This window comes from Gopherus flavomarginatus, chromosome 19 (genome assembly GCF_025201925.1).
Source record: "Gopherus flavomarginatus isolate rGopFla2 chromosome 19, rGopFla2.mat.asm, whole genome shotgun sequence".
In the NCBI taxonomy this organism is placed as follows: Eukaryota; Metazoa; Chordata; order Testudines; family Testudinidae; genus Gopherus; species Gopherus flavomarginatus.
The window spans coordinates 4,239,400-4,253,775 of NC_066635.1; the positions used below are offsets into that span (position 1 = coordinate 4,239,400).

At 54.8% G+C, this 14,376-nt stretch overlaps 2 protein-coding genes across 2 annotated transcripts in view; both read left to right on the top strand.

The window, feature by feature from the left end:
* LOC127037352 (C-C motif chemokine 5-like) overlaps positions 1 to 14,376 on the top strand; it is a 411,611-nt gene that overhangs the window by 77,004 nt on the left and 320,231 nt on the right. The window lies entirely within an intron of this gene.
* On the top strand, positions 1,031 to 13,978 carry LOC127037666 (PHD finger protein 7-like). The gene is made up of 9 exons (XM_050929681.1): positions 1,031 to 1,064; positions 2,109 to 2,200; positions 4,629 to 4,730; positions 5,954 to 6,078; positions 7,779 to 7,944; positions 8,746 to 8,852; positions 12,172 to 12,285; positions 12,701 to 12,822; positions 13,878 to 13,978. The coding sequence occupies exons 1-9, from the start codon at positions 1,031 to 1,033 to the stop codon at positions 13,976 to 13,978; spliced, it is 963 nt and encodes a 320-aa protein (XP_050785638.1).

Below are 14,376 nucleotides of genomic sequence, written 5' to 3' on the forward strand. Positions count from 1 at the left end.
ACCTAATAACTCCTCCCGCATGAGGGCCTGCCAGTGACGCATGGCTTCTTGCACATAGGGAATGGGTGGGACCAGAAATGACCATCATGAGCCCTCCAGCCCCAGAGGAGAGACCTTTCCCCAGACATCACCAAAATCACACCAGATAAGGCCTCTCCTGCCTTTGTGTGGGGTTGATACTAATGACATCTGGGGTAAATGTGGAGGTAGGAGGCCAATCTCAGTCATAGGAGCATCTTCCTTCAACAACCAGCTTGAGGGTGATTTCCAAATGAGCCTAGTTGGAGATGCAGGAACCCTCACGGGAGAGGTGGGAGTTTTCAATCGTCCAGACCGGGCTCATTCCTCACATGCAGCAGCACCTCGAGAGCTCAGGGTCCCATTGCGCCAGGCGCTGTACAAACAAAGCGTGAGAGACAGGCCCTGCCCCGTAGAGTGTACAATCTAAACAAGCAAAGGGTGGAAGGAGTCTGAGCTCCCTTTTACAGGTGGGAGAAACGAAGGGATTAATGGATTTGCCCAAGGACATAGATGCCATCTGTAGCAGAAGCAGGAATTGACCCCACCTCCCAGCCGGACACTTTAAGCTAGGACTAGCTGGCTCCCCAAAGCTGCCCCTATGAACCCAACTAGAATCCAATCGTGTAGTCACAGCACAATGGCTTCCCAGGAGCTTTGCCTTCAACTACCTGAAGGGGGGTTCCAAGGAGGAAGGAGCTCGGCTGGTCTTAGTGGTGGCAGATGACAGAACAAGGAGCAATGGTCTCAAGTCGCAGTGGGGGAGGTCTAGGTTGGAGATTAGGAAACACTATTTCACTAGGAGGGTGGTGAAGCACTGGAATGGGTTCCCTAGGGAGGTGGTGGTATCTCCATTCTTAGAGGTTTTTAACAAAGCCCTGGCTGGGATGATTTAGTTGGGATTGGTCCTGCTTTGAGCAGGGGTGGGACCAGATGACCTCCTGAGGTCCCTTCCAACCCTGATACTCTATGATTCTATGAAACCCTCCTTGTTTTTTTCAGTGCTCCTGAAATGAACCGCCGGGCCCTGAAGCTGAAGGAGGAGGGTGAGAATAAACTACCATGCGCTGGGCTGTAGCAGGGGCAACGTGAGCTCATCCCTCGGCAGTGGCACTCGCTGTTCCAATGCCGTTAGCTGTGAGCGGTGCTGGGGAGCCAGAGGAAGGGGTCCATGCATGGGGCCGGCCTTCCCCTCTGGGAGGGAACTGCTGTTGTAAGGGAGCCCATGCAGGGGGAAGAGAAGGGCGCACTCCATGGGGTGACAGTGAGCAAAGGGAAGGGGCAGAGGGAGCAGAGGATAAAGCACATTAGAGTGCAGAGCAGTGGCTGCAAAGACCAGAGACAGTGATTTAGAGAGCACCAAAACGAGCCAGATTATTCCTCCTGTGACAGGTGGGGACCTATATCTGGTATGTGGGGTTGTTGGGGGAGCTCCAGAGCCAGTGGAGGTGGCCAGGAGGCTCTGGGTTGGCTGTGAGGAGGGGACTCAGATCTGGTGTGGATGGGCATTGGAGGAGCTCTGGATCCATTGGGGAGATCCAGGGGACTCTGGGTTGGCTGTGAGGAGGGGACCCAGATCTGGTGTGGATGGTTATTGGAGGAGCTCTGGATCCATTGGGGGGATCTAGGGGACTCTGGGTTGGCTGTGAGGAGGGGACCCAGATCTGGTGTGGATGGGCATTGGAGGAGCTCTGGATCCATTGGGGAGATCCAGGGGACTCTGGGTTGGCTGTGAGTAGTAGCACTGATAAGTAACAATCCCACACGGGGACATGTATCTCACCCTGTACACAGCACGCCCTGGGTGGTGGTGAGCTTACCTGGCCACATTCCTATCAACACATCCCGCTGCTCTTTCCACGCTGCTGTTTGACTCCATCTGACAGCCTCACTGAGACCCTGCGTCCCAGCCAGCTGGGGAGTGGGCAGGCCTCCCCTCGGCAACCCGTCAGTGTGATTCCCGCGCTGGCCGGCGGGAGTCGCTGCTGGTCCCTGGCAGCTGCTCTCCACCCCAGGATGGCTGTGCCAGGACTGCTGTGCCCAGGAGCAGCCTGTCTGATTCAGCGGTGTTTCCTTTCCCTCCCCGGCAGAGTGCGGGCTCTGTCACCGGGCTGACTCCAACCCCGACACCTATGGGCAGAAATGCCAGCGGGGTAAGCTGTGTGTGCACGAGAACTGCCTGGTGAGTAGCTCTCCCTTTCCCCGGGGGCTGATGGTTCTCCCGAGGGGCTGGGCTGATCTGCCTGCATCTCAATGACCCACTCGATGAGACTCCCACCACACACCTCACAGGGTCCCTGGGTGGAGTCCTGGCCCCACTGACGTCCATGGCAAACTTCCCCCAGAGCCAAGATTTCACCTGCTATTATACTGCACCTTCTTGGGGCACCACTCAGCGCTCCTGCATGGGTGCATTCAGCCCTGGCCTAGATCCTGCAGCACAGAGAGATGGTTGCTCCTCTCTGCGGGACCCTTGCCATCATCTCTAGGCTGCCCTCCTGTGTGCCAGAGAACGCCCCGGAGCTAATCTCTTTTTGAACTAGAGCAGATCTTGTAGAAACAGGTCCAATCTTGGTTTTAAAATCCCCAGGGATGGAAAGTCCATCCCAGAGCCTGGGAAGTTGCTCCAATGGCTAATCACCCTCACTTAAAATTTTGCATCTTTTTTTCCAGTCTGACTTTGTTTAGCTTCAACTTCCAGCCACTGGATGGGCTCAGGCCTTTCTCTGCTAGACTGAAGAGCCCAGTATCTTAAATCCCCGGTCGGTATCATTCAGGCAAGCTCTGTTCATCTTACCTCACTAATGCAGCCAGCCAGCCCATTGGTTGCTTTTCTCTGCATCACCCCCACTTTGCCTCTCTCTGCCTGAAGCTGGGCTGCCCTGACCTGGGGTTGTGTTCCAGCTGTGATCTCACTGAGGCTGTATGGAGAGGAACAACCATCTCTTCGTGCTGTGACCCCAGACCTTTGTATAATGCTGGCTGGCTTCTCCTGCCCTGAGCTTTTGCTCCTCATGCTCGTTCCTAGACCTTTGCTGTCCTCATGACCAGCGTTGCTCAGACGTGTCGATCACATGAGTTTCTAGGTGCAACAGGTGCCGTCCTTGGAAACATGCATTACAGACCCGTCAGTGACAGCCAACCCAAAGGGTAACTGCCCCAGTTTAAAGGACCCTATTTAGCACCAGGCTGCCTGGCCTCCTAGAATTTCTGCCCAGCTTGTTCTGTTACCCATTGTTATTACAATCCTTTGTCGCCAGTTGTCTGTTTTCATGCCCAAGCCGATTCAAGTGGATTTTTGATTGGCGAGGCACCGAGTCAAAGGATTTGTCGAACGCAAACCAGGACGGCAATCCCTTCTCGGCACTGCCTCGCTAATTACATTGAACATCACTATTTAACCCCTTCCTTTCCAGGGCAGGGTTTTTACTCTCCGTCACAGATCTGTTTTCTAGGGTGATCAGGGAAAATTTTCAAAAATGCCTGAGTGCTTTAGCATCATAGTCTCATAGACTTTAAGGTCAGAAGGGACCATTAGGATCTTCTAGTCTGACCTCCTGCACAACGCAGGCCACAGAACCTCACCCAGCCACTTCTGTAACAAACCCCTAGCCTACATTGAAAGGCACCCAAAGCTGCTTATTACTCGTGGTTGCACTTACCAACTTCCTCACATTTGCCCTCTTGCATAACTAGGGATTTAAATTAGGTTTACCACACAGAAACTGTCAGGGTTGCTCCCGCTACCCTTTTCCGAAGGTCAGGGTCATGGGCGTCTTGTATGTGGTAGATGGCAGGGCTGCTACTAACAGGTCAGGCTTCTGTATCAGATATAGACTGAGGCCAGAGCTCCCTTCTCAGAGAGAGACACCAGCTGTGTTCACCGGAGGACCCTTTAATGCACAGGCAGGTTAGCCCTGGATAAGGTATGTCCCACACAGTGCCACCTAGCTGCTGACCAGTCTCGCATTCCAGTACAACCAGCACCATCTTCGCTTTCCTCCGAACTTCAGACTGTGCCAGCTCCAGACTTCTCAATCCCGGGACTCTGAAATGAGCCCTGATGGGCAGAGACTCTCAGAATGAGGGACAATGAGGGGCAACACCCCTTGAAATGAAGGACGTCGCATTTTCAGTTGAACACAATGTTTTATTCACAATATATAATGAGATCCAGAGAGCCTGGATCTTCTTATAATGAACTTAAACAGCATCAGATTGTTAAGTGGCCTGGTTCACCTGGGAGAAACTCACTCAGCGCGGCTCCCTTTCCTCGCTGTTCTCCCATCCAGCTGAGCTTGTTGGTGCTGAGCTGCAGTTGTGCTTCTGACGGGTGCAGAAGTACGCCTTAGGCCCCTTGCAAATCCCAGGCTTACTAGCCGTTAAGCACCTCAGCTCATTTAAAGTCGTTAATTAGAGCTGGGGGGCGGGGGATTTATTCTGACCAAAAAAAATTCATCAGAAAATGCTGATATGTTGAAATGGAAACTTTTTGTGGCGGCTTCTTGTGGTTTGGGGTGAAAATTTGGCTACGGAGGGTTCTCAGGTCCAGGATGGAATTTCTGGGGAAGAGCGAGAGGTTACAGTGTGCCACCGCTCCTGTGTTCCAGTACCACGCCAGCGGGCTGGTCCAGAGGGGGAAGGACGAGGAGGGATTTTACGGGTTCCTGTATCCGGACATCAGGCAGGCATTGAAGCGGGCAGTTCAGAAGGTGAGGTCAAGCCGTGCTGTATTATTATTATCTGGTGTGTTTATCACAGTAGCGCCTAGCAAGCAGCCAAGAGCGGGGACCTGCTGTCTGGGTGCTGTATGGACCCAGGGGAGTAGCCGGTCCCCAGGAGTGCACCGACTAACCAGACAGGACACGCCCAGGGGTATCACACACAAGCAGAGAGAACAATGTGATATTGTCGTGGGGGCTGGAGTGAGTTGGGAGGGGATTAGCTACACAGGGAAGGGAGAGAGGTGGGGGTCCGAGCAGGGGAAGAGGAGGAGGCTCTGAGTAGGGGTGCCAGGTGTCCGGTTTTCGACCAGAACACCCGGTTGAAAAGGGACTCTGGCGGCGGTGCTGACTGGGCCGTTTAAGGTCCAGATACTGGGGCTGGCAGGCTCCCTACCTGGCTTTATGTGGGTCCTGGAAGTAGTTGGCATGTCCCTCACCCCCTCCCATGCCCCAAGCCCCTGCCTCAACCCAGTGAAAATGAGCGAGTGAGGGTGAGGGAGAGCGAGTGCCAGAGGCAGGGGAGATGGAGTGAGCAGGGGCAAGGCCTCAGAGAAGGAGCGGGGCAAGCATGTTCTGTTTTGAGTGATTAGAAAGTTGGAACCCTAGTTGCGAGGGGCAGATGTGCAGAGATACTGAGGTAGGCCATGGGTCCCTGGCTCCCAGCCCTCCTGCCAGCACAGATGTTAGCCGAGCGAACGTTGTCTGACAACACGTTTGTTGGCTGAAAATGCTGAGTTGACAAAACCACAATGTTTGGTGGGAATGTCTCCATGTCACCCACATATTGGACGGGCAATTATCAAAATGTTTCACTTAGACTCTCCTGGTTTGACTTTTGTTAATGGCTGAGCTGGGTTGGAGAGACCCTACAATATAATCTAAGAGTGGCAAGGAAATCTTTTTGGAAGATTTAGTTTTGTGAATGATTCTGAGATTTCGACTCCCCTTCCCAATCTGGGACAAAATGCCGTTTAGAAATCTCAGCATTCCCGGTGGAAGGGGTAGCCTGTTTTCCCACCAGCTCTGTGTGACATTCCCACCCTGAGACTCTTTGTGATCTCCACGGATCCCCTAGCATGGCAGGGATCGTGATCCCCCAGGTGTGGCTGTAGGACATGAAGCCAGTCAGAGGATTCCCTTAGCCTCCAAAGGGCTGTGGTGGGGACCTTGGGAACTGTGGCCTGTTCTGCTCACCGTGCCATTCATTCCAGACCTGCTGTGTGTGTGGCTGCAAAGGGGCGTCCATCGCCTGCCAGGGCAGAAAGTGCACCAAGAACTTCCACTTCCCCTGCGGCTCCGAGAAAGGCTGCATCTATCAGTTTTTCGGGGAGTTTAAGTAAGTGTGGCTGCAAAGTCTCTGATCGGAAGCCTACTTAGCACCTCTCGGCTCTGTCAGCATTTGCAGGGGACACAACACACCGGTCAAAAAGACCCCTGGGGTAGCGGGTGTCTTGTGAAAATGCAGGTGGCAGCATGACTGTGGGGCACTGGGGCCCTTCCAGGCCTTCCCTGGCACGGGAGGCAGAGCCTCATAGCTGGCATTACAGGGGAAAACCAAGGGATGGCTCCAGTATTGAGAGATTCCGATATCAGGAGCAGCCTTCAAAGGCCTGGCACAAATTCCGAGTGTAGGGGCTGGAAAATCTTTGGGTTTTTTCCCTTCTTTTCCAAAAGAATACAATTGCAGCCAAACTCCCTGGGTCTGTGGATTCTTGGCTCCTGTCCCTGCCCCTGCACCAGAGGCACAAGGATATTAAGAGCTCTAAAATGCTGCAACTGCTCCCAGTTGCCAGGTGTCCGGTTTTCGAGCAGAACACCCGGTCGCAAAGGGACCCTGGCAGCTCCGGTCAGCACCACTGACTGGGCTGCTAAAAGTCCAGTTGGCTGCACAGGCAGGCTCCCTACCGGCTCTGCGCGACTCTGGGGAAGCTGCTGGCATCTCCCTCTGGCTTCTAGGCAGAGGGACGATCACTGGGTCTGTGCCCACTGCTCCCACTCCAGCGCCAGATCAGCTGCTCCCATTGGCCAGGAACTGCGGCCAACGGGAGCTGAGGGGGCGGTGCCCGCAGGCACGGGGAGTGCAAAGAGCCACATGGTTGCGCCTCTGCTTAGGAGATGGAGGAAGATGCCAGCAGTTTCCTGGGAGCCACCTGAGATAAGCGCTGCCTGGAAGCTACACTCTGCACCCCCTCCTGCATCCCAACCCCCTTCCCCAGCCTGGATCCCACTCCTGCACCTTGAACCGCTCATCTCCGGCCCCACCCAAGAGCCCCTACCTGTATCCGCAGCTGGAGTCCTCACTGTCACTCCCCGCCGCACCCCACCTCCTGCCCCACTCAGGTGAAAATGAGCGAGTGAGTGAGGGTGGGGGAGCGTGAGGGACGGAGGGAAGGGCAAGGGTGAAAGTAACTTAAATGACTTACTAGTTTGCAGAGCAGCCGGGGTCCTGGGCAAGGCGGGGGTGGCTCTTGTCCCCCAGAAGGAGCGGGACCTCGGGTGAAAGGGGCAGGGCCTCAGGTGGAAGAGTGGGGGCTGGGGCTAAAGTCCCCCAGCCAGCCCTTCAGCACTGCCTGGCCCACACTGTCCAAGGCTTCACTGGTGATTTAAAGGGCCCGGCGCTCTGGCCGCAGGCATGGTAGTGGCAGCAGTGGCTGGGAGCCCTGGGCTCTTTAAATCGCTGCCAGGAGCTCAGGGCCCTTTTAAATCACCAGGTCCTGGGGCAGCTGCCCCTTTTGCCCCCCATCAGTGGCCCTGCTGGTACGGTCAACACTTTCGTGCCAGTACACCGTACCGGACTGTACCGGTTTACTTTAACTTCTAGGGGGGGGGATGGAGCAAGTGGGGGGCATGACCTCAGAAAAGGGGCAGGGCAGGGGGAGGGGCATGGGTGTTTGGTTTTCTGCAAATAGAAAATTGGCCACCCTATTCCCCTTGAGCAGTGGAGCTGCTGCTGCAGCCCGTGGCCTCCGCAGCCCCAGGCATGATCTAGTGGCTGTAGCGCCTAACGGCTCTGTCCTCGTGCTGACCCTACCCCAGATCCTTCTGCTGGAAGCACCGGCCGGTGCAGCGAATGAGACGGCGGCAGCAGCAGGCGGAAACGATCTGCATCGTCTGCTTGGAGACCATGCCAGGCAAACCCTCCTATAGCGCCATGGTGTGCCCAGCTTGCAAGCACGCCTGGTTCCACCGAGACTGCATCCAGGTGCGAATCCCTTCCCCACGCTGCTTCCTGGGGGTGGGCTGGAAACCCCATGGCCACAAGAACCTTTGAGCCAAACCATGCTCAGGCAGTAGCTGTTAGATGTTCCCTGACTGATATTAATGTTTGGGGACAGTCCCTGGGGGCTCAGCCTGAGGTATCTGCCTGGCTGCTACAGGGACAGACATGGCAGGGGAGGGCTCAGCGAGTATTTATGGAGCAGTTCTAGGATCACAAGATCCTACAGAGTCCAGCAGCGGGGGAGGCTAGAACCCCTATCTGGAGAAACACTTTGGCAAAGAGCCAGAGCAAGGGTGAGGTGAAAGCCACCTAGGACCCAGAGTGACCCCTTGCTTCTGGCAGCAGCTTACTATCACCCCCATATCCACCCTGAGCAGCAGCTCCTCTCCCTTGCACTGGGTGGTGCCTACACTCTGTGAATCAGGCCCCACTGCTCTGCAGGCTATGGGCTGTCGGGCCGGTACAGGGAGGGCAGAGCCAGGTCCCCTACTTGGAAGGTAACTTCCAGGACCATTTTCTTACCCTTCTGGCAGCCCATTTGCTACCCTAGAGCACAACTCGTGGGGCTGGGAGCTTGCACTACCACCTCCTGTTCCAGGGGATTTTCTCATTCCCGGTCTCGTTTCGTCCGCGAGCAGAACTTGCCGACACGAGCTAGTTGTGTGTTGCTTTTGCTCTTTGCTCGTCAATGGCTCATTCACAGCCCTGCCTCCTCAAGCTGGGATTACCCCTTTCCCCGGCCGGAATGTGATCTCTGCTCCCCCGTTTGTGTCTATCCTGCAGGGACACGCTCTCCGCGCTGCCTTGTACCATTTCCGATGCCCCAGGTGCCGGGACATGGGGACATTCCAAAGAGAGATGTTTCGAATGGGCATCAAAATCCCTGACAGGTTGGTGCCCTTTGTACCTTCACAAAGAGCGAATCACAGAATCACAGAATCTCAGGGTTGGAAGGGACCTCAGGAGGTATCTAGTCCAACTCCTTGCTCAAAGCAGGACCAACCCCAACTAAATCATCCCAGCCAGGGCTTTGTCAAGCCTGACCTTAAAAACCTCTAAGGAAGGAGATTCCACCACCTCCCTAGGGAACCCATTCCAGTGCTTGAACACCCTCCTAGTGAAATAGTGTTTCCTAATCTCCAACCTAGACCTCCCCCACTGCAACTTGAGACCATTGCTCCTTGTTCTGTCATCTGCCACCACTGAGAACAGTCTAGATCCATCCTCTTTGGAACCCCCCTTCAGGTAGTTGAAGGCGGCTATCAAATCCCCTCTCTTCTCTTCTGCAGACTAAATAAGCCCAGTTCCTTCAGCCTCTCCTCAGAAGTCATGTGCCCCAGCCCCCTAATCATTTTTGCTGCCCTACGCTGGACTCTCTCCAATTTGTCCACATGCTTTCTGTAGTGGGGAGTCCAATACTCCAGGTTTGGCCTCACCAGTGCCGAATGGAGGGGAAGAATCACTTCCGTCGATCTGCTGGCAATGCCCCTACTTATACAGCCCAAAATGCCGTTAGTCTTCTTGGCAACAAGGACACACTGTCAACTCATATCCAGCTTCTCGTCCATTGTAACCCCTAGGTCCTTTTCTGCAGAACCATCGCTTAGCCAGTTGGTCCCTAGTCTGTAGCAGTGCATGGGATTCTTCCGTCCTAAGTGCAGGACTCTGCACTTGTCCTTGTTGAACCTCATCAGATTTCTTTTGGCCCAATCCTCCAATTTGTCTAGGTCATGCTGGACCCTGTCCCTACCCTCCAGTGTATCTACTTGTTCCCCCAGCTTAGTGCTCTTTTTTCACTAGCTCAGCCACAAGATATGGGCTTGAAGCAAGACTTACTGTGTGATCTGCTCTGCCCTGAGATGCAGGAGCTCAGGCTGGATGATCACAGCCGTCCTCAATTGCTTAGAAAATGTGCTGTGAAATGCGAAAAAAAGCCCGAGGCTTGTGGTGAGGCCTCCAGGTCCCACTCCAACTCCCAGCTCTGGGCTCCTCTTAGTAACACAGACCAGGCCTTTAAAAGGCTGCATCAGCCTCAGCTCTGTAAATTGCCCCACACTGGGAGAGAACCCGAGCTCCTAGACTGCAGAGACGGGGACACAACAGCCCCCTGCCTGGTCTGAAAGTGACGAAGGGAAAGAGTGCAGCTGTTCCAGGGCTTGGAAAGGGGCTAAGGCTGCCACGGGCTGGCAGGTGGGACCCTGCCTGGCATTTCCAAAACTTGGCTTCCACTCCCGGCTTCACTACTAGCCGATCCCAGACAAGTCACCACAGAATGGGGCAAACGGCACTGCCACCCGTTGTGAAGCACGCTGAGTCTGTGGCTGGGGAACTGACAGGCAGTTATACTTCCACATCTATTTTGGTAGCACATCCGATGACCTTGGAAACTCCAGGACGGTTCTCAGAGTCCTTTTGTCTGGCTGAATCCGCAGCATGAGGTTTGCTGTGGCAAGAAGGGGATTCACACCGACCCAAGGGAATGTGCCCCAGAAGATCCTGGAGTCACTGCACCTCAGTATATTATTACTATGCTGATGATTCATTAGGTGTGAATAGGGGTCCCTGTGACACTTCCAATGGTGGCACATAAGAGCACAAGTCCCAACACCAGGGCAGGCTGTAACCAACCAGGGCACAAACCCCTAAGTGGTTGCGAGTGCCAACTCCTCAGGAACAGAGTCCCAGACAGTCCCCCGGGGTACTCCAGTCTGCTTTGCCTCCCGGTGTGTGATAGATGGCCCCTTACACCAAAGATCACAGCAATATTCAGTTACTCTGAGTCCCAAAGAAACAGCCACTTACCCCAGGTCAGTTACACCTCAGATCTCACAGCAAAGCCAAAACTTGCAAGCAATCATTTAATAAACTATACAGAGATATAGTTAAATAGGAAAAGGAAATTAGAGAGCCACTTGCAAGATTAAAACAAGTGATTATAGACACACTGATGAGTTACAGTGTTAGGTTTTAAAAGGTAACACAGGCTTCTAGAATGAGCAAGCTCTATTTGTCCTTGAGGGCAAGCCCAAGCCAAGCAGCTGGGATCTCTTGTTAATGCTTAGAAGCCCTTTGCCCTACCCCCCAGAGTCCCAGCAACATAGAGATCCTACTTCCTTTGGTTTGAGGTTTTATCCCCCTCCTGCTATGTGCTCTGAGCTGCAAATTCAGCTGATAGGAGTCCACCTCCATGGCTCATCTTTATGGGGAGGAGAGCAGAACAAACAAGAGTCTTCAATCATAGAATCATAGAAGATCAGGGCTGGAAGAGACCTCAGAAGGTCACCTAGTCCCACCCCCTGCTCAAAGCAGGACCAACCCCAACTAAATCATCCCAGCCAGGGCTTTGTCAAGCTGGGCCTTAAAAACCTCTGAGGATATCCTTAGAGTCCTTTTTTTGAGGGTTTCTCAACCCAGCTGCGGGGTGTTGTAAGATCCACCCAGAGCCCATCTGGGATGGATGGGTCTCCTCTTTTGGGAGACGTGTAACAATTTCGGTAGAAGAGCAGTTCTCCACACTACTTAGTGTCCCTCTCCTGTCTAGCGATTCAGAGACTTGCAGAGGCTCACACGACACCCGCTCAAATGTTACATTGCAGCGTGGAACGCAGATATCACAAGGCAGAGCAGAGCAGGCAGCAACGCACAAGCATCCAAGAGACTCCGAACACTAATCACTTTCTTATCATTCTTACTAGATAAGTTCATGGAGGATAGGTCCATCAATGGCTATTAGCCAGGCTGGGCAGGGATGGTGTCCCTAGCCTCTGTTTGCCAGAAACTGGGAATGAGCGAGAGGGGATGGATCACTTGGTGATTACTTGTTCTGTTCATTCCCTCTGAGGCACCTGGCATTGGCCACTATCAGAAGACAGGATACTGGGCTAGATGGACCTTTGGTCTGATCCAGTATGGCCATTCTTATACCTATTTTATCCATTTTAATCCACAAGTGAGCAAGACAGATTCCAGCTCTGTAACTGTCAGTGCCCAGCTGGGACATGGGGTTGTGGCATGAACTGGCACCTGGCCTACCAGCGTCATAGCCCCAGTCCTGGACTGAGAGTCCATTACGCTAGGTGCTGTACAAACACAGATGAAAGACATAGTCCTTGCCCCAGGGAGCTTGCAGCCTGGTACCCAGCATTTGAAGTGCCAACACCCTGTGGATACCTGCTAGAGGAACGCTAATTCCCCCCTTTGCTTCCTCAGGGACGCCGCCTGGGAGGAAGACGGCGCGTTTAGCGACCAGTATGACAGACACAGCCACTGTGATGCCAGCTGCTGTCTGTACGTGGGTGGCAGAGAGCAATTCGCAGACGACGGGTAGGTAGTTAACCTCCCAGGGCTTTGCCCTGGGCACATTGTCCATGCTGCGCTGGGGAGGGGGTGGGGTTGGATTCAGTCTAGGTCCCGTCCCTTGCTGGCCATTGGCAGCTCAGCCGTTGCCCAGCAGGCATTGCACGGCAATGGCTGGCTATTGGCGGATGAGGTGTGCCAGCCCACTGGCATGAAGGGAGGCGAGTGCCTTTGTTCTGGTCTTTACCATCTTATTGCAGGGAGGAGCCGGGGCTGCAGCCCAGATCCTCAGATGTATTTAGGCTCCTAATAGCCACTGAAACCCAAGGGAGTTAGGAGCCTGGGGAACCTCAGAGGATCTGGGCCACCATCCCACCTTTGCTCCAGCCGTTCCCGGCCCTCCAGCTGGGAGGTGCCGACACCAACGTATTTGCTTTCCCAGCCCGTGGCAGCTGCTGCTGTGCAACTCGTGTGGCTCCCAGGGGACCCACCGCCGCTGCTCCTCGCTGGGGGCCACCAAGGGCACGTGGGAGTGTGAGGACTGCGCAGAGCCCACAGGGGCAGGTAAGGAGCCTCTGGAACGGAAGGACGTGCTGGGCCCTGGGTTTGTCTGGCGGGAGCTCAGGGCTGAGGACTGTGGCTGCTACCCTCGCTGGGCATTGGGGAGGAGAAGGTGCCATGCTGGTAGGGCCTGGCCCAAAGCCCATTGCAGCCGAGGGGTGTCAGTCACTGGCCTTTGGATCAGGGCCGGCAAGATTCCTGGCTGGATGCTGGATCCTAAGGACTAAATCCTGGGCCGGCCCTGAGGTCTGGGCAGAGCCGCCTAACCCGTGAGGGGCTCTGTAACCCCTGGGAGCGTAGGACTGGCCCCTGTGGATTGCTACTGGACTAACGGATGGGCTGTTGTATGTTACAGAAATGTCCCCACGAGCTCTCAGAGCGTGAGCGATGCCAGCAGGAGTGAGAACAGCGTTGCCCGCTCAGGTGATTACCTTAGTGTGCCGCAGACCCGCTCCGGAGCACCAGTGGAGTTGTCTGCTAGAAAGGGGACTGATTTATGGCTGCTAATTCGGGGCTAGATTGGGGTCTGCCCCCAGGGTGGGGGGTGGGAGAGGAGGAGGCTGCCAGGAACGATGGCTTAGGGCAGCAGATTGTTGACAGCCCCCACCTAGCGTGGGGAAGGGACAGGGTTCTGGCTGTACCCGCTGGTCTGCAGAGGGGCACGGTGGGCAGCTGGATGCTGCAGGGAGCGTGCTGCGTGCCAGGCTGCTTGGGAGGGGTTTGCTTCCAGCGTCACAGTCAGCACAGCCCCGCACAGCCCCGACACAGCGCAGGGCCCAGATGGCAGGACCCCGCATGTGGCAATGTAGAAATGAATCTCAGCCTAAGCCCAAGGTGCTTTGGGCAACAGGTTCAAGGCAACAATACAATGGCGTCAGCGCCTCTAGTGACTGCACATGTAAATACAACGCGTCTGCTGGCACTGCTGCCTCCCAGATGCAATGACCTCTGCCACTAGTGGTACAAATTCTTTCCGGGCTTGCTGCCTTTGTGGTCCTTGTGCAGCAGCTGTTAGCTGCGAGGGCACGAGCTGTCGGGGCGTTTTTCCGCTCCCCCAGACACCAATACATTTTTGCGAGGAGTGTGGTTAAGTCCCAATGGGTCGGGATTTACGTTTGTGTCGGGATCCTGGTTTCTGAAGTTCCTCAACTCTGTCTGAGCCAGGGAAAGTTTGCAAACACTCCCCCCCACAGCACCAGCACTGGGCCAGCCCCATGGGTCATAGCGGCTGTGGGAGCTTGAGGGTAGCTGGGCTGCTGGCTTCTTTTAGACACTGTGTTAGCTGTCCCTGCTCAAAGTAGGTATCATGGAGAGGGAGCTTAAAACAGCGTCTGCAGCTGAGGTCTGAGAGAGGTGGAGCCCGAGCAGTGCCAGTGTAATGAGATCCCTCTGGACGAGGCACCATTGGTAGGGACTTGAGACCTCTGGATCTAAAAGCAGGACCAGCCGCTTCTCATGTCAAAGAACCCAGCTGTCTTAACCCAAGCACTGGAGGGGACGTAAACCGTGGCCACTAGAGCGGGACAGAGACACCACGTGAATGTGGGTTACGGTAGC

What these genes read in the sequence shown, in the direction of transcription:
- LOC127037666 (XM_050929681.1), top strand. Translation starts at nt 1,031, where the DNA reads ATGAACCGCCGGGCCCTGAAGCTGAAGGAGGAGG. An exon ending in TGAAGCGGGCAGTTCAGAAG is followed by an intron (nt 4,731 to 5,953) that starts GTGAGGTCAAGC and finishes CATTCATTCCAG; the next exon opens with ACCTGCTGTGTGTGTGGCTG. An exon ending in CAGTTTTTCGGGGAGTTTAA is followed by an intron (nt 6,079 to 7,778) that starts GTAAGTGTGGCT and finishes ACCCTACCCCAG; the next exon opens with ATCCTTCTGCTGGAAGCACC.